The 22,166-nt window shown below is 42.6% G+C and overlaps 1 protein-coding gene across 11 annotated transcripts in view; it reads left to right on the top strand.

Moving 5' to 3' along the window:
* Window positions 1-22,166, top strand: part of ST3GAL3 (ST3 beta-galactoside alpha-2,3-sialyltransferase 3) — a 200,384-nt gene that overhangs the window by 145,782 nt on the left and 32,436 nt on the right. For all 11 annotated transcript variants that reach the window (XR_003398894.1, XM_026853479.1, XM_026853480.1 and 8 more), the window contains 2 exons: window positions 1,813-1,908; window positions 6,404-6,590. Coding sequence is in view for 10 of the 11 variants with exons in the window: in XM_026853479.1 (XP_026709280.1) it covers window positions 1,813-1,908; window positions 6,404-6,590 (283 nt within the window). In the remaining variant the exon portion in view is untranslated. The remainder of the gene's footprint in view (window positions 1-1,812; window positions 1,909-6,403; window positions 6,591-22,166) is intronic.

Here is a 22,166-nt window from a genome sequence, read left to right as displayed (position 1 = left end):
AGATGTTTACACACAGTGGTTTGTCAGTAAGTGGATCACATGCAGATGTGGAAGGGACTGCTGACAGTAGATGGTGCTTTAATTTAGCAGAAAAGGGAAGAATGCGATTAAGTGGTTTGAGGCTGAAACAAACACATCTGTATTCAAACTTGGTAAGAGTTAGCATCCTAACAGTGAGTGGGGAAAGAGATTGAGGGGAGTATCTATAGCTTGCAGCCTTTGGATTTCAGCATGGTGTCCTTCTCCAAAACATAAAATTAAGAAAAGTCATCGCTCAGAGACAACTGGATAGAGAAATTACAGAATTTCACCCGGCAGGCTGTTGTTTAGGAGGTCAAACTTTCTTATCATAATGATCAAAAGAGCATATTTGCATCTGAAATTTCACTTGGCCAGAACTGAATTGTCTTTTTTCCCTCCTGTTGCACCTTTTTCTTAAAGGTTTTGACAAAGCTGTTACCATCTTTCTCACTCAGTTGGGTGTACGTGGAGCTGACTCCCTTCCCTGAACCAGATCTTGCCTCTGCTTTCTCCTTGTTGCTAGAACTGTATTTTATTTCTGTGCCATTGTCTATAAAGTTCTTTCACTATTGTGATTTGTTTACCACAAACATCCACACTTTGGCCCTTAGGGACATGAACACTGGGCTAATATGTCCATCTTTTTGAGGAGGCTATTTCTTTTGGAAAGGATGGGATCTGCAGTGAAACTTTATCTGGGCTGGGGAAGCTGTTCCTGAGCAATTCTTGGTGCTGTTAATTCTGAGCATATCTCCAGCTAATGTGGCTCTGTCAGCAGGGTAACCCTCCGTGGTTTAGCTGAGTCTTTAAGTGCGCTCCAACCCTGCTCTGCAAAGACGGACCTCACATAAGTAGAGCTTTCCTCACACTGGCTCTTTAGACTGATCACAGTGAGAACAGTCTTAGAAGAGACAAATCGGCTGTGCCTGAGACTAAGAAGGCCTTCTAGCTCAGAGATCTGCTCCAAACAACTGATTGCCTTGGACCCTTTCCGAAAAAGGCTCTGCAGACACGTATTCCTTCAGTGAACTACCAGAGATGGAGGCACGTTGCCAGAAGAGCCAGCTGCGTTTGGGATTAGATGGCTGGAAAGATGTCCTCTCTCTGTCTTCAAAACGAAATCACTTTTAAACATCTGCTGCAGGGTTCTCGTGACTTGCAGTTCCACGAAAAACTGTTCTCTTCCTTCTCTTTCCTGTTTCTTTGTTAATCAAGGTTATTTTCCTTCCCCTTCCTCACCCATTGTATCTCCATATATGTTTCCTACTGGACAGGAGTGGGGGGACGGTCCTTTTTCTATCCATTTAGTGTTTTTCTGTCTTATGAAGCCTTACGATAACTGCAGCAATTTTGCACTCAGCAAGGTGAGCACACTCCAGATAACCTGGCAAGATCTGCCTGCACTCGGAAAATTACTTGGAGAGAAGACTTCCTCACTAAGCCTTTGGTTTATTGTTATTTCAGTGCTAAATGAATAATGAGAAGGTTTAAGTAAACAGATGGGTTTGATTCAAGCCCATCATACCAGGGGTGTGGGAGGAGAGGAGCTGCTTGTCCTGACAGCTCATCTCATTAGGCCACACGTGGTATGAGGTGTTGAAAGCAGTTTATCACGTGTAATGCCTGGGCATGATGGGGTGAGCTGGGGATCAAGTGTATCTCTGCTCTCCCCTTAATTCTTAATATTCCAAAAGGTTTCCTGTAGTTCTCAGGGGCAAACTAAATATGTGCAGCTTGGTGTGTTTGAAGTTATGTTGCAAATATTACCTCTTTCCTCTGTTTCTTTCACAGTCTCAGCTGCCGGCGATGTATTATTGTGGGAAACGGTGGAGTACTTGCAAATAAGTCATTGGGGTTAAAGATTGATGACTATGATGTTGTTGTCAGGTGAGTCTTTGACATCACAGTTTTCTTGTCATATATTCAGTTTCTGTATCAGTTCACATGCTATGCAGGCAAACATTAAAACTACAATAGTGACAATATCCATTGTGTGGAAGCATTAACTAATATGGAGGGGAGAAGCAAACCAAAAGCATATAAACATTTGTTATGGATGGTGATTGCATCAAAGAGTAAAGGCACTCCTCATGCATTCTATTTTCCAGTGCTGTTTGGGAATGTGGTCCCTCCTGTGATGCCACTTGAACCTTCTCTTCATAGCTCCTTTCTAAAAGCTGCTGCTTTTGTGATGCCCTTCTGTGGTGAAGCAGTAAAACACTGTTGGGTCTACTTCCAGATATATCCCCTAGGTAGCTTATGGAAGTATTATTGTTCATACGTGTGTAGTATTCCCTGGGACCTACACTTCACAGTTAGGATGGGAAGAACTAAGAATGGTGCAGCATGTGGTCTTAGGAGGCAGTAAGCCTCCATGAGTTAGGACTCAGTAATGATTAAACACCCATAGGTGCACCCTAGAAACTGCGAATGCTTTGCCTCTGTTTCACTGCAGATCATGATGTTGAATAAGGGAGCAGAAGCAGAGTGGTACAGGAGTGGAAAGGACCACAAAGCTAGGACTTCTTGTTTTTGCTGAGGACCCAGATCATCACCATCTCCGAATGATTGAAAAACGTGTTGATATGTGAAATCACAGGTCTAGTCGTAACTTTTAGTAATAAATCTGTCAAGTCAGGGAGGTGTTCTGGGTGACTGGAGATTAACAAACATAGTACCTATACTAATGGAGAGTGAGAGAGAGATTGTGTGTAGGAGGGAGGGGGGACATGCTCTAGGGAGCTACAGACCCATTAGTCTGACTTGAAAAAAATGCAGAGCTTTATAGCAGGTTCTGAATTGTGAGTTACAAAATATTACAATGGTAAATAGGAGAAGTGGGATAAACCACAGTATAAGTTTATAAAAACTGGTTTAGCATAGTCTAAGTTAGTAATTTTTTTTCATTAGTAAGATAAGTGATTTCGTACTACAGGGAATGTAGCTGATATCATCTCTCTGAACTTTAGTCAGCCATGAGACGTGGTGGCAAATAGCAAATTCTTAGCTAAGGTGGAAAAAAAGGGATTAGTAAAAGAATTTAAGGCACAATGAAGGTATCACTTAGCATGGTCTCCTTTTTCTCCCACATACTAGTAATGAGCACATGAGGAAAGAATAGAACATACAGAGTAATAAATACCCTCTAACTCGGGACAAAAAGACCAAGAAGATCCCTTTCAGTCTTTTGTTTCTGTGAATGGTTCCCTGCTTCCCCAGCAGTGCTCTGGACACAGGGATGACTGTTCAGAACAGGATAAAACTTTTACAGCCCTTCTAGTTCATCCCACTATCAGCTGTTAGCAAAGAGCTCTTACTACTCGTCATAGTCTGGTGACTTGCAGTTAGTTATCTGAGCTGAATTAAAATTCAGTTATAGCCTTTTCTTGGGCTCAGACTGCTCAAAAAGTAGCAAGAGAACAGTTTCAATCCATCTGGACTAAGCCACCCACTAAGATTTACATCAGAAAGTCCACTATTTAATTTCCAAATGAAAAGTTCAACCTTTTCTCTCCACATCAGTAAATCTAAGTCAGTTTGCAAGCTGAGAGGATAAGAGGGCAGCTAAACACCTGTGCTGTTTGTGGAATGGATAAAGGAGAGAAAAGTCAACCATAAAGGTTAAATGAAGCCAGGTGCTTGGATGTGGGACTGAGGAGGTGAGAGAAGACTTCTTAAATATATTCAACTGCTTCCTATACTCCTGCGGAAGCTGGGGAAGTCCCCTGTGTTATAGCATCCTTTTTCATGGGTTGCAAAACTCTTTGAAGGATCGTATTTGGGACCTAGGAGGTGAATTTTAAGGGGAAAAATGTAGTAAATTTGTGGACAAAGGAGTGATCCAACAGTATGTGGAGTTTTTTGATGCCTCATGTTACCATGTGAGGATCACTAATTGCACCAAGAAATTTTGATCTTGTGATGAAGAGATTCAGATCAGTTTTGTCAGTTCTAAACCAGCTTGGACTGAGTTAGTTACTGTTTTCCTTTAACTGGATATTATCAGATTTCAGCGCAGACGTTATTCCCAGCTGTCACACTGTTTACCTGGCAGGAGCTTCTTGCAGCAGTCAGTCATGGGTGCTCTGAAATGCCTCCTTAGAATAGATTGCAGATAAGGGCAAAACAAGCATGTATCAGAATTCCTGGTTAGATGAGATAGGGATTCACCTGATTATGATACTTCAGTGATATCTGAGAGGATCTTCGTGATGGCAAGATTAGGAGTTAGTGTCTCTAAGGTCCGTATGTTGTTGGTGGACACAGACAGAAAAACTCTGAAAATTCTGATGGAGAAAGCTGCCAGACCATGGGCAGTACGAGGAGGCCTGGCACCCTAACTGAGGTTTTCTAAGTTAGCTGTGTTTATAACCACGAGCATGTCCTGCCTGAGAAAGGGTTCAAGCTGTGTAGTTCGCACCTTCATGACCACAGGCTGTGGCTGCCAGAACTTTTCCTGCTCCGTTGCCTGTGCTGCCCCTGGGGCAGTGACCATGGGGCTGACAGTGCTGGCTGGTTAGCAGGACTCCATCACTATGACTCTGTCAGCAGCTCACACTCTGGACCTTTGCTGGAGACTGGAGTTCGTTTTACTTGGGGAAACGGTTTGTTTTGTTTCCTGTCTAGATACAAAGTAGGGGTCCCAAGTTTTGGGAGCTTTAACAAGTTAAGCAGCAAAACAGTGAACCCAGCAGCTGGGGGTGGGGAAAATCCACCTGAAGAGCTACACTTTAGAGCTATACCTTTTAAATGACTGCAGACACTAACCTTCCCCTCAGCTTCAAGAAGACAGATGAAAATATGTATAGCTAGCTTTCTTTACATAGTACTTTGTTGTATTTATTAAAATTTATTTATTTATTTATTTATTTACCTTTAGAGCCACATGCTTTTATATCATGTAGGGTCATCTACCCCAAGGAGACACAATGCCTTGAAGTTTAAATAATGCCCATAGTAAAAGCGAGTGATGTGTGAACACACTGTCAGCAACAAAGCAAGGAATTGGACTGGCTGGGAGCACTGTTTTTGCAGGCAGTCAGGTCTAAATACCTCAAAGTCAAGGTACAAAACAAGGATTTATAAAGCCCAAAAAAAGGCTTCATCTCCTGTATAAATTGTGGTGGTGCCAATTCTTATTTTCCCTTTAATATTTTCTTCCTAATGATGAAGTATTTTTACTAAAAATACAGAGGAATTTATTCTTCTTAATTCTGAATAAAATTTCAGATGGTATACAGGGATTTTTTTCTACTAAAAGGTTTCCCACCTAAAATGCTTACCCGGGCTGAAAAAGACAAATCCAGATCCTCATTAACATTCCTACACGGCAAAATTTGCAGTCCATAAGCACTTTCCAGTATATTGAACTACCCCAAGTCAAGAAGGCTGCAATAATTCAGGCAGGCAATGCTGTTCCATCAGGGGCTGCTGTTTGATGTCAGCAAGATTTGTATTCCAAGTTACTTTAAATTTCCTCAGCTTTGGGTTTCTAGTTTTGAATAGAAGTTCTGAATAACTTTAATGTCATAAAAGCAATCATTGCTGTTAATGCCAGAGCAGTTTGGTTTTTGAAGGGAAGAAACTTTGTCTCTGAAGGGTGTTTGAAGAAAAGCACAGCTAAATACATAGCATTCCCTTAAAAACCGGCATACCCAGGAGCAAAGTTTTGTGTCTGCTTGAGCGTTTTCAGAGTGGGATGGACTTCCACAGCAGAAACTCCTCTGAGTCAGTGAGACCGCTGTGCTGTTGAGCCTTACCCTGGCTGCGCAGCCCAACCTTTCCCTCTGCACTGGCACTGCAGGACAGGCCACCTCTGGATGGGCCAGTTTGGGGAGTTAAACCAGGTGGAAAAAGTTTCTTTGGGGTTTTTTTAAATTTTAGCTGACTTAGTTCCCTAAACAATCTCACTGCAGGTAAGATGAGTAGTGTAAGCTCTGCACTGGAGTTGGAGCATGAGACCAGTTTCAGTTCACTTAAACTGCCATGAAGCTGCATCCTCTGTTTCAGCACAGTCTTGCAGAATCCAAGTAAGATATCCCAGGAGCAATGGGATGTTAAAATATTAATGTTTAGTTTGTAACTCTAAATTTGCAAGGACAATATTTTTCAGTTTCATTTTCTAAAGCTTCCAACCCAATTTAAATCACAAGAGTGGATACACAGAAATGGGTTGCATTATAAATATTCAATGAAATCATTTAAATAGCATTTAATTAACCTGTTGTCCCTTGGTATAAAGCTTCATAAATGTTTGTGATGAAGAACTGCAAGAGTTAATGTTTGCTGCTGTAACAACTGCGTACAGGGAGCTCACTTTATTGTCGACATACAGGAGTGTAAGTGGGAATCCATGACAGTGTTTTCTCTGGTTGCCCTGCAGGCTGAACTCGGCTCCAGTGAAGGGCTTTGAAAAAGATGTGGGTGGCAAGACAACTCTCCGGATCACATATCCTGAAGGTGCAATCCAGAAAATGGAGCAGTATGAGAAGGATTCCCTGTTTGTTCTGGCAGGATTCAAATGGCAGGATTTCAAGTGGCTGAAATACATTGTTTACAAAGAGAAAGTGGTAAGAACTGTCAACTGATATTGTGAAGGTCACCTAATTAGAAACGGTAGGCAAACATGGTATCACAGTCATATTTGACATGTTTTGGTCTGAGGAGAATTCCTGTGTGTGTCCTGCTGCATATAGAACACACAGAGGCTTTTTTTACCTTCATGGACTTCAGCTTTAATTACACAGGTTTTACAAAGACATCTCTCTGTAACCTGACCTTGCATCACAGATGAGGCTTTCTGTTCAAGATTATGTTAATGTGTACTATGAACAATAATCATTTTTATTTATTTTAAAGAGTATGTAAAGAACCAGATTTTGCCTGGATTTTATGGACTCTTAAGACTTCAGAGCAGAGGAAGGAAAAATACAATGGCAAGGGGATGAAATGGGAGTTTTGGGGATAAGGATGTGATGGCTCAGGAGGGGAGGAGGAGACAGCAGCAGCACAGCTTCTTGAAAGGGCTACATACAGTCCACAGACTTAATGTGACTTCCTGAATAGCACAAGCCATTGTATTTTGCTCAGTTATTGCTGTACTGAGATTCACAGTTTGTGTTTGGCTAAAGTGTCACCCAGAAGGACAGTATCGAGTCTAATTTGAAAACACTGAAATGGTGAATCTACTGCTTTCCCCATGTAAATATTTTGTCCCAATCAGTGCCTTTCTGAAGTACCATGGATCTGTTACTAGTCAGGAATGTTCTCTGTAATTCCCCCAATCCTAAATGGAATCAGGTTGTAATCATTGACTTCTCTTTCAGTGAATGGTTTGTCTTTATCTGTTGTCATGAAATCCAGAATAAATGCCCTTTATTTGGGTATGGTTCTTGTTTTACAAATCTGTTTTCAAATGTTCCTAACAATTTTTCAACAAATAACCAGACAAATGGATTAATGTTGAGAGGATGGGATGTTATATTGCGTGTTTAGAGACACAAAGAGGAGATTGTCAGCTCACCATATACAGAATGAAATAGTCTGGGAATATAGTTTTATAGGGTTGTTACACAGGTGGCCTTAAGGGCTCATACTTTGCTCTTGTTTCACACTGGCACCACCTTCCAAGTATTTTCCTAGTACCAGACAGATGAAGTTACCTGTTGAGCCTCTGGGCAAGCACAAGTGGGCTTTCATAACATGAATAACTGAGTCAAAAGTTATTTTCTTTGGTTTATGGCATGCTTGTTTTCTTCATTTTGGGCAAGGGAAAGCCCTGGCAGCATCAGTGCCCTGCAACCTGAACACAGTTTTAGGGACTCTTAGTGTTTAGCATGAAGTTCAAAGGATGGGTTGGTCTACTTCAAAACAAATTGAATTTCCACCTGATGCTTATAGTCATGCAGTCATCACTAATGTGGTATCCCCTGCTCTTGGAAGGATGCAGCAAATAGTTTGTTAAAACTTGCTAAAAGACTTGGGAGAGCAATTGCAGTAATCTTAACTGAGTGCTTCAGTGCCCAGCTTGGCAGAGAGCAGAAAGAACTTGAGCTTCTTGCATTGCATGTTACTTCAATGCTCTTGCGGTTGGCTCCTTATCCTTCATTTCTTTGGAATAAACACTTCGGTTTTTTCAGTTCTTGTAGGTGATGTTTTCCAGATCTCTTAATTCCTGTTGCTCTTTTGAATGCCTGCAGTTGATTCATCTTTTTCTTAAAGAGCAGTGCCCAAAAATGTACGAAGTACAGCAAATAGAAAGGAGCAAACAGCTGCTTCACTAGCCTTGCGGTTCTCGTTCTTTTTACATCTGCTCTTTTGACTGCCTTTTCCACAGTGGCATGGGACTGAAGATGAGGGTCCAGTTCTTTGAGACTCCAGGTCTCAGGAAGAGCTGAAGAGCAATGACTTCCCCAGCTCTGCACCTTTGTGTTTGTGCTGTTGGCTCTTCCTGCCAGCGAGCAGCATCATGCACTTGTCCCTACCGATTCTTTCTTCCAGAGCACTTCTCCAGTTTGCCAGTTTTTTTTTTTGGCAGAGCTTTCCAGCATACCTGCCATTTTTTTCCAGATTCATGTCCTCTGCAATTTAGTAAACATACTTTTTACTCCATCATCCAGGTTGATAATGAAAACACAAAACAAAATTAGTTCCTAGGCAGACTCCAAAGTAATAACATCCTTCCATTTCTACAGTGAGCCCACTAGAACTCCTCCTGGATAGTTTTTGGCCACTTCTCAACTTGTATCACAGTAGTATCATTAATAACATTTTTTGGCATGTTTGTGAAGGACGTACGTCAGAAGCCTTACTGAATTCTAGTTCATGTCTTGCTTATCCCCTATGATAATTTTCTTCCTGTATAAAGAATTTTTTTTTTCCCTAATAATGAATTGCTCTTGACAAATCCACCTGTGTCTCTACTCGGTCTTTGCTATTTTTTTCAGTGCTTATCAATAATGAATTTTTCAGTCCTTTGACACCCTACCTGTTCTAGACAAATTCTGAAAGGGAATCACTGCTGTTTTTTGAGGCTGCTGAGCCAGTTCATTGAATACTTTAGGAGACAGTCCAGGTGACTGGAAAACATCTGTCTTGTCCTCTCTGGTCTGATCTCTCTCTATTTGAGGCTGAGATCTTGCTGTCACTGGCTTTAGCTACAAGCAGATGGCTAGCACAGCTGCTTTTTCTAGTGGAAACCAATGCAAAAAGTGCTGTCTCTTAGCTAGAAGAAATGACCCGGTGGAGAACTAAAAGTGCTATGGGAATAAGACGTAGGCGTCTGTTTGTTCTGGTAGTGAGTGTTAGTATTTTTATCAGCATGTGGTAGGTTCAAAATGACAAATGCCTGCCCAGTACTGTCTTTGGAGAGTTTCTGTTTCTCTCTCAGCTGATTTTCCAGAGAAAAGGGAGTTTTTTCTTTTCCTGGATTCATATAGATGCATTTGCTTGACTTAGGAGCTCTTTATGCCACTGTTGGTTATTCCTTAGCTGACGTTAGGCCTGTCCCTCTGTCATACCTCATCCACACTGCAAACCAGTAGTTAGTCAGGAGTCTGACCTCAGGATAGAGATAAGGGAAATGGAAGTATCCTGCTAAAGAACATGACTGCTGTGGAAGTGGACACATTCCTCAAAAAAATGGGCCAAACTCTGCCCTTTGATGATTCCTTTGCTTTGAATGTTGATGGCAGCTGCATATGTCCAGGCTAGTGTCACAGGGGGGGTATAAGACTTTCTGAATTCCTTCAGACACCAAACATGGAGCTGCTTGCACCTGCTTGATGAGAGGTTGTGGGCTAGGTACTAGGATCCGTACTTAATCATCTCTTGAATAAGTGAAATCAAAGGGAGTTTTTCTGAGAAAGAGTAAATGAAAGGCGAATGGCTGTTTATTGCTGGAGTCAGTGGTCAGATAAGCTTATTCTCCCTGCAGCTGAGAGGGATTTGCTCTGTGTTATGTTAGTCTTTTGGCAGCACTTGCATACTAAGGAAGGGATAAGTGCTTTGTGGAGAGGAGGATTTTTAGGATTATTACAAGGAAGAAGAATCAGTGTGATGCAGAAGCAGCAACAGAACGGTGAGGCAGAAGATTTGATATGTCGGGTGCAACAGCCTTCCGGAGATCTGTGTGATGCCTCAGTGCCCTGGGCGGCACTATATCCAGAAAGAGGAACAGTAGAATGTAGACCAAAGAAAAAGTAAAAGCTTGTCTGCTTTTTATTTCATTAAACCAGAAATACCTGGAAGCAAATAAAAACTTGAGAGAAAAGATTAATCTAGAAAAAGAATAGGTTTGGCTGTGACGATATTCAACATCAGCAGAAAAACAAAGGCAGTCTCCATCATAGAGTTCTGGGTGAGCTAGCACTCAAAATTGCAAGTCTTGTAGCAAGTTAGGGCAGTACTGTATGACTGGAGAGTATAGATCTGTCTTTAAGAAGGGGAAAGGTGGGTAAACCTGAGCCACTAAAACCCTGATAATCTGATTTCAGTCATTTGACAAGCATTACCATAAACTGAAGGAGAAAATAATTGCGCTTGTTGCAAGTAAATGAGGGAAAGTGAGTGTGGTATGGAGAAAGGTAACGTGGTTAGCAGAGGGGAGTATTGCACTATGCTGACCTAGTATGTCATTGTACAAGTGGAAAGGAAGTGGGTTGGAGTCCCACAGCCTTCAGCCGCCTGAAGCCGTGATTATTGCAGCCGGGTCACAGATGTGAACTGTTTGTGCATCTGTGGTGGCTGCTCTGGCAGTGCTGACTTGCAGTTGTTGCTGCAAGAGCCTGCTGACACTCCCAGGCACCCCCCCTCTGATTAAACGGCTGTTATTAGTGCATCCCCAGAGGTGGATTACTCATGGACCGTCACTCAGAACAGTTACACTCTCTCCTGTACTGTTCATTTTGCCAAGAAACATTACACATACATATTGTGACCCACCTCGCCTGCTTCCCACTGTTGTAGTGTCCTGCATCACCCCAGGTCTTCTAGTGACAGAAGCTCTTCTGAACACCCAGAGTACCAAAGGAATTGGGGGGGGGGAAGGTGGTTTGGCCATGTACTGCTCTATTAAAATAATGGTCAAAAGCTGAAGGTTTCTCTGTTGTGTGGAGAGTAGATGCTTCCCAAAACAGAGGAATTTACAAGCGCTAGTTATGCAAACCAGCCATCAAAGCCCAGTGATGAGGCTGATTCCAGGGTGGTTTTTTTGCCTGTCATTAGTGAATCAGAAGGAGCTCACTTGCTTGCTAGGGCTCACTTCCCTGAACATCTGGCACATGGTGGTAAAGCAGCCAAGTGAGGGCAAAGGTTTCACTAGAAATTGGCAGCTCACAAGCTTCCTTCTCATGTAGTAATGAGCCTGTGGATGCTTCCAGCAGGAATCTCTGCAGCCTTTGCCAGGAGGAGTCACTTGTGCAGTAAGTGCCTGCGGCACCTTGAAGCTCTTCTCATAGCAAAAGTCACAGGAGCGAGTGAGCACCTGCCTGCGAGCGAGGCCAAGTTTGGTTGTCTGTCCCTTGCAGGGACATGCTTCTGACAACTTGCACACAGCAACGATGCCATCTGAAAAGCAGTTGTCCTCCAGCAGATGTTGAGACTCCAGCTGTGGGCATACCATACCCCCTCCTCCTTTGTCACAGCATGTGACTGCTGCTTGTGGAGATCTTTTGGATGTAACAGCAGTGGACTTTTTTAATTTTTTTTACCTTTTACTTGGGAGCTACATTTCTGCTTTACGTCAACAGGTTACTTCTAGTCCTGCTAAAATGTATGTTATGATACCTTCCTGCCTTGATCAGACTGTGTTACTGTGCTAGAGCCAAGGCCAGACTGCTGCCAGAGCCCTCACTGTCTGCTGAGCTTTTGTTTAGAGCTTCTCTTCTTCCATTAGTTAATGGCCTTGTCATGCTGTGTGTTTGCTAGGGCAGACTGTGAACATCACAGTACGCTGTGGATTCCTCAGTCTGAACCAGCATTGCCTGTGGGCTGTTTTGCATCCCTGAAAAAAACCTGAGGAGCCACTATGCTCCTCCTGTCGGCTTGAAGGAAATAGTGAGGCTGTGAATCTGTTCTTGCTGTCCAACCCCAAGTAAAGCTTCATCCACATGTGTGTATTTGCAGCTTGTTTGGAACTGGAGCAGGCAGTTTCTCTGGGTCTGGACTAGGGAAAGGGGAACCTGCTTTTTTAATGCTGTCACTTGCCTTTGGTGACAAATGGAGTGGCCACTGCCACTGGCAGTTTCACTCCAGATTCTTCCTCTGGACTGCAAATATTTTCTTTCCCTTTCCTTCTCCCAGGAGCTTGTTGCTTTAAGGTATTTTGTATACAGTTGGTCTTTTCAGTTTTTAAAGCACTGTGAGAAAGACTTCATCTGGTTTTGGTGGAGTTGTAAATCCACCACTAGCTGTCTTAATGAGTTATGACTGCAAAGCTTGCTTACACATTTGTGATGCTTGATCCTGTGCTGAGACAGAGCTGTAGCCCATCTGCTTAGAGATATGCCTGGGTAGGCATTGCCTTGTGTCTTCCTGCTCTCCCTGGACTCGTGTGGAAGGGGACCGAAGCTGGCCTTGCTGCTCCATCATAAATGAGAAGACGCTTCTGAATTGGGAAGTCAGATTAAGGGTTGTCTCATTTCTTTCAGAAATTTGAGTTTTCACCTAAATAGCCATATAAAGATTATAACTAATCCCTTCAGAAGTATAATATAGGAAGGCATGGCTGGTGAGTAAGGCAGCCAACATGCATAAAGGACGTGATGAGGCTTGCACTGGGGACGAGGCAAGAAAGCCTTTTCAGGGGTGATTGTCCTGTGGTTCTAGCACATGGTACAAAAGGCCATTTTCACTCACAGAGCATGGGGGGGTTTTAGGAGGAACTGATAGCAGAAAATATCACCTCATCAGGATAGTTCAACCGAACCATTACTAAATCCTGAAGCAGAGAAAATTCCTTGTAATAAAGTGAAAAGATGAGGCAGACTCTTCTGGCTCCTACCAAGTCTCTGACTGAGAAGAAGAGCTGGGAGAGTCTGTGTGATGTGTTCTGTAGAGAATATTCCATATTCCTTTGACAGAGAGTAGCTGGGATTTAGTTTGTCTTTCTGCGATGATTCTTGGATGATTTTAGGTTTAGATATCTCTCTCTGGCTGTGCAGAAGGCTAGTCCATACTACCTGAGGGGTTGTGCTCCCATGGTCAGGACCTGCTCCCTCAATGCAGTGCATTGGTGGGAATGGCCCAAGGGAACCAAGAAAGACTTGCATATGAAAAAATAAGTCCTGCTCTGTGACTGGCTTAGGAGACCAGAGCCATTTCCAGAAGACATAAGAAGTATGAACTGGTGCCCTATGAGAGAAGGTGAGTCATTTTTTTTCCAGTCATGGTTAAAGAGAGGCTGGAAAATATATAAATATGCCGTACAAAGTCTTGTCCCTGCTGACCAGAGGAGGGAGAAGACCTTAGTTCTGTAAGGTACAACTTTAACAAGCTTTCAGCTAGTACTGTGATGAGGACCATACAGGAACCTCCGTAGACAAATGACCCAGTTTGCAATGTGGGCCTTAGGGGAGACTTCCTGGCCAGATTCCCAAAGGAAGGTTGTTGGTATGGAAGGTGCAGGCTGGAGCTTGCCCTTCATACATACCTGCGTGCAACAGCATAATAAGATTAGGCAGGTCACTACATAGCTGAGAGCTGTTCCCACCCAGACATACCTAGTGTGTCTGTAAGTACACTGTCAAGCATCAGTTGGTGACAGGGGCTGCTCTGATGCTGTTGCCTTTATAGCATTTAATATTATCAGATGGATGCACACTGGACAATAAAACTTGTACACCTGGATTGGATAGTCATCAATATCCATAAGTCTGTAGCCACTTTCACCTAAGTTTCTGGGGCAGATGAAGAAGATAAAATACAGCCATAAGTACACTATTTTCTGGATGAAAAAATTCCAGGTATCAAGAGTTTGTGAAGTAGCCATATTTTTAAGAATAACATCATTGATTACCCTAGTTTTAGAGTTTATCCTTAAAATTCAAAATAAAAATGGTTGGTGTGCCTGCCCTTCCAGTCATTCCCACACCATGCATGGTTTTTGTCCTATTTTTTTGGCCCTTGCTTTGCTGCTCTTACCTAACTCCAGTCTTCCTTGTCCTGTACTTCCTATTAAAAGATGAGAAGCCTTTACTCATGCTAGACTTCAGTAGTCCTTAGAGAACCTTTATCTCGTATCTGCCAGGACAGCATCATCTTCATTACTGGCTCAGTAATCCTAGCTGTAATATGAAAATCAGAGAACTCCAGTCAGATTTTTATTCTTCTTTAGTTCCTTTTCCTTCACATCATCCTTAAACGAAGATACCCAAGCAGAATTTACCCCCTGAAGAGACTGAATCATTGCTGTAGTAGGACATAATTTCTGGGATTACTTCACTAACCTGCTATATCCTGTGACAATTTCTTCCTAAAATTGTAATCTCTTCTGCTGCCATCCAACTGACAGTCACTGTCCTTTCCTAGACATTTGATTGCTCCTTCTTTCTTCATCTATGACTCAACCGAAGTCAAAAAAGATGGATCATTTAAAGAGTTGCAGTTTTTCCACATCTTTTGAAAAGCCAACATGAGCGAAGGCCAACTGAAGAGCTAGTGCAGCTGTCTTGAAAAAGCATCAGGAGGGTTCTCATTTTGCACTTGCCCTCTTTGGCAGGCTCTGGCAATATTCAGACATAAATATTATGCAAATCCTGGTAGGTGCATTTCACGGTGATAGTCCATGTAAACTCAGGTTATACTGGTTAGCTGCATTGATCAAAAGTAGGCTTGGAATATCTGAGGCAATGTAAAGAAATTCATCCAAATCTGATGTTGATCTTAATGAAACACATAATTCCATAAACAGCAGAGCTAATGAAATTGGCTGATTGCCTGTGGATTTATATCCTGCTCCCTCATGCCTCCCTCTTGCACCACAGTACTCTCAGATTTCCCCCACCTCATAAACACACAGTATGCTCTATCCTCCCTTTTATCCCTCACTGCTGCCTGGCGGTTGCACGCTGGCCAAGACATTCATGTTCACTGGCCCATACGTACATGATAGGGCACCTTGCAGACCAAATGAACACTGAAGTGCTGAGCTCGCACGGCATCATCTCCACCTGGCCTCCCATGCAGACAGGTGGGTGTCTCTTCCATCCAGACGTACATGGCTTCACCAGCAGTGCAGCTGATGCCTGCTGAGGATGTTGCATTGCCCACGTGTGCAGCAGATGTTCCTCCATACTGGAGCAGTGCTTTGTGAATCCAGCACGCGGGAAGAGTCAGAGAACATCTTCAACGTTGAAACTGAGACGTTGCCCAGAGGGTATCAGCTATTCATGCAAGTGTTCGTGGAATAAAGATGTTCTGTGTTAACGCTTCAGTAAAGAGCTACAGGAGTCATTGGAAGTATGCAAAGCCTCTCTTAGTCTAAGAGATTTAAGTTCAATTTATTTAGCTTATGCATGAGATTTTGGGGAGGTTTGCTTGTAGCCTCTCTCTATCTACCTATAGGGAACATTTTTTCTCAGAAGACTTTTAATTTAGTAGGAAGGAGTATATCTGAATCTAGGCAAGTGACCAAAAAAGGCAGCACATTTATATCAATATAATTATTTTTGCTGCATCTGCCCTACAGGCTTGATGAATTTGCTCTTGAAGTCTTAAAATCAAGCCTGGCTATCTTGGTAAAGTTCTGTTCAAGCAGTGTGAGAGTAAAAGACTGGAAGGAGAAGTTGCTGATGGAGGGAGCACTGCTTCTTGCTATATAGGATGTCCAGGAGGATGTTGGCAGGACCTCTCTTGGCTTTTCAAGCAGTGCTGATAAGAAATAGCAGAATGTGGTTGCTAGGAGCTGAAGCTAGATACAATCAGCCTGGACAGATGTAATTTTCTAGAAATCTGTGCTTATATTACTTGAATGACAGACTTGCAGATGTGAGCACTGACTGCTGACACCTTTTTCTGAAATACCAATTTAATCCAGTACCTGGGAAAATTCTGTTTCCTGGGAGAACCCAGGAAAGGGCTGCAACTCTTGTGTTGCCATCTCGCCATGCTGTTCTGTGACTCTGGGAACGCCTGTCCTCACTCTCCATGACCCGTTTGCTGACTGTGAGCAACAGGATAGCAAGCCAGCAATACCCTTGACAGCTTTTTGTGAAAGTAAGTTATTTGCTTCATCTAGCTGTCTGCAAGGGTCACAGCAAACTTCTCTCTTCCTGGGGCACAACGAGCCAGATCTGTTTCTGCATCCCAAGGGAGAAGGATTTGCGAAGTCTCTGAGGTGAGCAACCTCCAGCATAACGAAACCCCCCAGAAGAGCCCTTCAGAAAGCATTGCAACACCACAGGATGCTGTGAGTTCACCCATGTGCAGTGTGAAGACTCACAGAGGAGGGGAAAAACACTGATTTGATTTTGTAAATAAAATCACATGCTTTCTATCAGTGGCTGAAAAGAGAATCCCCCTTTCACAGCTCCAGGAATCTTGCTATCTGATTTTTCTTTAGACTGGGAAAAAAAAAAAAATCTGAACAGTAAATATTTATCCAAGATGTGTGGTTGTTAATATGATCCAGTCTTCAGTCATTTTGAGTGGTGTCATGATGACAGATGTTAATTCAGAAAGGAATAGATTGGACAATTTATGCCTGAAACACATGTGTTCCTTGGCGGGCTCCGTGGATTACTTGCATAGTTAGTGCTGTCTGAGCAATTTGTAACTTTTTCTCTGCCTCGAAACGCTGAGGGCTCCAGGACAGGGGGTTGACCTATATCTCCAGTTTGCTATAATAAACATTGAGGTAACTAAACTCCCCGTGTGCTTTTATCTTCCTAAATTTATCTCTTCCCCCTGTGTTCCAGCTGTGTGTGGTGCTTCTGGTTCTTCCCAAGAAGACAGCAGCTTCTTTCTGCAAGAGAGGAGGATGCTCCTATGTGTGTGGGGTGTGAATCCCTGACCTCCTCCCTCTCTAGATTCAGCTTCTCTCCTACCTCAACACTCTCAGTTATTTAATGGGAACACTTGTCCTGACAACAGAAGTGAAAACAAACCAAGCCATGTGAAGGTAGTAAGCAAGAGAGATTCTGGGAAAACCTCACCTTTTTTTTGTTGTAGTTGTATTCTTACAGTTGCAAATTTATGTTTCTTCTTGTAGAAGAGTTTCTTGTCTTCTTAGTTAAGACCAAGCTTGTAACAGTATCTTAATTGTTATTTATTTATTTAATTAGAGGCATGAAATTGAAGGAAAATGGCCAAGCTGTGGGGTGCACAAGGCTTTTGGTAGGTCTACTTGGAAGTTTTTTCTCAGCTGGTCCATCAGTTGTGTTCTGGCCATTTTCCATGAAATGAACTTTGACCACAACTGACAAGTATGGAAAATACTGAGCCTGGCCTAGGCAATCAGCACTTTGACTATTCAGAAAAAAAAAAATTAACTGTAAATGTTCTGTTTGGATTACAGTTTATTTAAATTCTCATCTTTTAAGAATATTAAATAATGTTACATAAAAGCCCTTCTTCTGTAAAACACCTATTACTAATGCAAATCTAGAAAATAAAATAGGGCAGCAGCTCCCTGGCATCTTCCCAGCATCTTGTTATTTTGACCCTTCTGCTTTCTCCTCCTAAAGGATGCTGAATAATTTGTATATATTCTATATGAACACTCAGTGAACGTACAAATTATTTGGCTTCTCATTTCAGCAAAGATGCCAAAATAGGAGAAGACAGATTTTCTGTGTACTCTTGCTGTAAAAACAATGTAAAAATTTCCCTAGAGACTCACTCGAAGATAACTTCGGAAAGCAATGAGGGATTCTAGGCCATAATTCTTTCTGTGGTGATCCTTTAACTTTTTTTGTTGTAATGTGCCAAAAGTTTAGCCTAAATATGTGTTGTTTAATGGGTTGTTGTTTGTATTCAAACTCATGAACCAGTTCAGCTCCCTAAAAAAGACTTTGCTGATGGGTGTCCTCAGATGCCCTAGGATGCCCTCATGTTTTGTCACCAAAGCTTGCAGACAGCTTTTTAAATTTTATTTTGTGCAGGCATACTGTTGTAAGTGGAGCAGGTAGCTGTGCTTATAGTTAGGACCACCTTATGTTTCGTGTTATAAGCAACAGGGAAAATGCTCTATCATTCCATTACACTGTCATCTTTGATCTGATGTGTTCCATGCTATGTGTTTGGCACAGCTGGAAAGTTCAGCTAAAATAACTTAGCTGTCTCTCAGGATGAGGCTACTGAAAATGCATGGTTCTATCCCTGTTTAAAAAAAATATAAAAATAAATTAAAAAATAGTCTCCCACCCTATTTTACTGAGATTTTTATAATTCTTCAGGGCAGTGGCTGGGAATCACTGAGGCTGTGTTACCATGGCAGTCTGCTGCAGCTCCTCCTGTTCTGTAAAATCCCATGGCTGGGTCTGGTGCTCTGTGGGGGCTGTTAGACGCTGGCAGCACAGGGCTGTGTGTGCTGGGCACAGTCTGTCCTACCAGGGCTCCCCTGTGCTGCCTGTGCTGGTCAGACACCCTCGTCCTAAGGTTAATCTGCACGCAGCATCTCCAGGGATGTAAGACCCAAATAGGATCTTCCCTTCAGTTGCTTCTTCACAAAGAGATTGAGGCATGGAAAACAGATCTGGGAGCAGGGAATCTTTTCTGGATGCTCAAGAATGTCCTGCCAGCCACCTGGGCAACGTGAAGGAGCTGTAGCCTGGTCTGGTGCATGGCAAGAGCAGGGGTATTGGAGGTTGAAGGGTGATGGGTACTGGGAACAGCAGAGAAAGGAAGGGTCTGCAACCAGCAGGGAACTCCTCAAACACTTGCAGGTTTGTTAGGTGTAAACAGTTCAGGAGCACTATAAGAGGATGCATTTTTTTCTCCTCTAGCAGCTGATCTAGAATACAGTAGTTTACTGGAGCTTGTAGTTGCATCTAGAGGACTGTGCCCTGGGTTTAATTGTTCTATTTGATTGAGTTTTTCTCAAGTTGATTTTTTTTTTTTTTTTCTGAGTTGATTTTTTTTAAAACAAACATGTCAAGTTACCCTTTAAGACTTTTTAAAGAGCTTTACAGTTATAAAAACCAAGCTGTCAGAAGTTAGGAAAAGCAAAGAAATAACATTGCACTTTCAACATTAATTCCATTCCCCTGTGCAGATGTTATCCTTAATTACATAATTGCATCCTGGCTCTTTCAGAACACAGCTGTCTACCTAGTGGAGAGGGAAGACTGAGATTTAGTCTAATTTCTGTAATGCAAAACATTCAGCCTTGGTATGAGTTTTTTATTTAGGGAGGCTCTGCAGAGAGACCTGGACAGGCTGGAGCCATGGGCTGAGCCCAACTGCATGAGCTTCAATAAGGCCAAATGCCAGGGGCTGCCCTTGGGCCACAACAACCCCCAGCAGTGCTACAGGCTTGGGGAGGAGTGGCTGGAGAGCTGCCAGTCAGAGAGGGACCTGGGGGTGTTGATAGACAGCCGTCTGAACAGGAGCCAGCAGTGTGCCCAGGTGGCCAAGAAGGCCAATGGCATCCTGGCTTGTGTCAGCACTAGCGTGGCCAGCAGGGACAGGGAAGGGATCTGACCCCTGTACTCAGCACTGGTGACGCCGCACCTCGATTCCTGTGTTCAGTTTTGGGCCCCTCACTACAAAAAGGACATTGAGTGACTCGAGCGTGTCCAGAGAAGGGCAACGGAGCTGGTGCAGGGTCTGGAGCACAGGTCGTACGGGGAGCGGCTGAGGGAACTGGGGGGGTTTAGTCTAGAGAAGAGGAGGCTGAGGGGAGACCTCATCGCCCTCTACAACTCCCTGAAAGGAGGGTGCAGAGAGCTGGGGATGAGCCTCTTTAACCAAGTAGTAAGCGATAGGACAAGGGGTAATGGTCTCAAGTTGTACCAGGGAAGGTTTAGACTGGATATTAGGCAGCATTTCTTTCCAGAAGGGGTTGTTGGGCATTGGAATGGGCTGCCCAGGGAGGTGGTGGAGTCCCCATCCCTGGAGGGGTTTAAGAGTCAGGTCAACAGCACTGGGAGATCTGGTGTAGTTGGGAACTGTCAGTGCTGGGCTGATGGTTGGACTGAATGATCTTCAAGGTCTTTTCCAACCAAGACGATTCTGTGATTCTGAGTAATTGCAGAAGCTGTAGAACATGTTATGGCTAAGAGAGAAGAAAGGAAGGGAGAAATAATGGTCTCCTGATTACAGACCCTGAGGATTCCTCTTGAGGGGGTTTAGCCTTTGACTGACTGATGTGATGCTGGACAAGTTAGATCAGAGTTTCCCAAACATATTTAAGTCCCTTGGGGTGGATATGCCAGATTGCTGGGTGTTCAGCAGGAGAGCTGGGTGATCATCATCAGCAAAGCCAATGAAGTGGTACTGTGAGCTTAACAAATGTTCTGAAAATTCAGCTTCAGGTGTCTGAAGTAGAGCATCAGTGGAAACTCTGGGGATTCACTTTTGTCTGTTTACTCCCCTGTAAAATGGTGTAATATATGCCAAATATTCCAGAGATGCTCTAAATATGAAAATATTGTTTGTATAACACTTAGATATACGGCAATATAAGTAAAATCTTGTGGGAAAATCAGAAAGTCACTGTTCACAACAGAAATCCTGAGCTGAAGCTCTGAAGTTGCAGGGCTGTTGTCCTGCTTCAGCACTTACTAACACGTGGATTTGGCTTTCAGCCATAGTATTCTTTTAATAGATGTTATGAAAGTATGACATTTCTTAAACTATGTCATAAAAATAATAGTGAAATAAAGGGGCTGGTCCCTTATGGGATTAAAATACCCTATAAATAATGGTGATATTATAGGACTTGTTCCTTGGAATTTTTCGGAAACTGTACTACTTTAGATATTTTTTCATTGAAGGATTATTATTATTTACAGACAAAAAACCACAACAGAAACATAAATTATCTAAATCCATGCCTTTTACTGAAAACTTCCGTTTTCCCTAAGTTGTTTCAAAACAAGAATATTTCTTCAAATTTTGGCTCAAAATCCAGCTTACGTTTTGAACAAAAGAGTCTGTACTACAGTCTATCCATCACCATGTTTGTGCATAGTACAAACATGTCTTCTGACACACCATATGTGAGCTATCATTTATGTTTTGACTTGTGAAACACAGTATTCGTAAGAATAACCTTCAGGTTTTTTTCTGCAACTCATCTGACATGTTCCAACTTTCATTTTCTTCACAGGAGAATCTCTTTTTCAGTGGTGTTTTGTTATCTTACAACTGCGAACTGTATTTTGCTCTCAGTTACAGAGATAAGACCATAGAAATACATTAAGAAAAAAGAATTCCTTTGCATTTACAACATAGCATAAAAATAAATTTGCTCGCCTGACTCTTTAGAGCTGGTCTTGGCCTTACACTGCCTAGTCCATTGAATCAGAAGACGAGAGTTGGTATTAGACCAGCAACACAGGAGGCCCGTGTCTGTTTGTAGGTTAGCTGTAGCACTGAAAGTTATGTAGGTCAAATGAAGTCTGAAATTCAGTAGGCACATTTTATATGCTTTTCTGCTTGTCCATAATACATGCTTGCAGGTAAGCAGGGCAGAAACTTCCTGCTGACAGCCATTGGAAAGAGTACACTGCAATTTTTAGCAAACTGACCTGGTGTGTAATGCACCAGTGCCTCCCTCACGTCCCAGATGCCTTTTGTCATCATTGAGGTTGCTGCTTTCTGAGCTGGCATCTGTGGACAGGGCAGGTGGTTTCCAGTTTTGCGTGTAGCTGGGGTGCCATATAGTTTATAAGTCTAGCACAAAGTTTAAAGTCTGCATCCACTACTTGGAATTAAGTTTCCCTTCTCTTGTGGTCTTCAACCTGGTTATCAAGCCTAAAGAAATTAATCTTCAGCCAGTGCAGTGAAGTATTATTAGCTCAGCTGTACTAATGGAAGAAACATAGTTAGATTTTTACTTAAAAAAGACAAAAAAACCTCTATTAGTACCATGTATTAAGAGGTGCTTTTGTCTCCGTCATGCTTTGTTGCTCTTTGCCATGGAAAACACTGAGTAGAAAATGTGTTTGTGTTTCACACTGAGAAACATTAGTAAAAGCTAGATT

The sequence above is a fragment of the Athene cunicularia genome (genome assembly GCF_003259725.1).
Source record: "Athene cunicularia isolate RWA chromosome 8 unlocalized genomic scaffold, athCun1 chr8_part1, whole genome shotgun sequence".
In the NCBI taxonomy this organism is placed as follows: Eukaryota; Metazoa; Chordata; class Aves; order Strigiformes; family Strigidae; genus Athene; species Athene cunicularia.
This window is presented reverse-complemented; position numbering and strand designations above follow the sequence as displayed.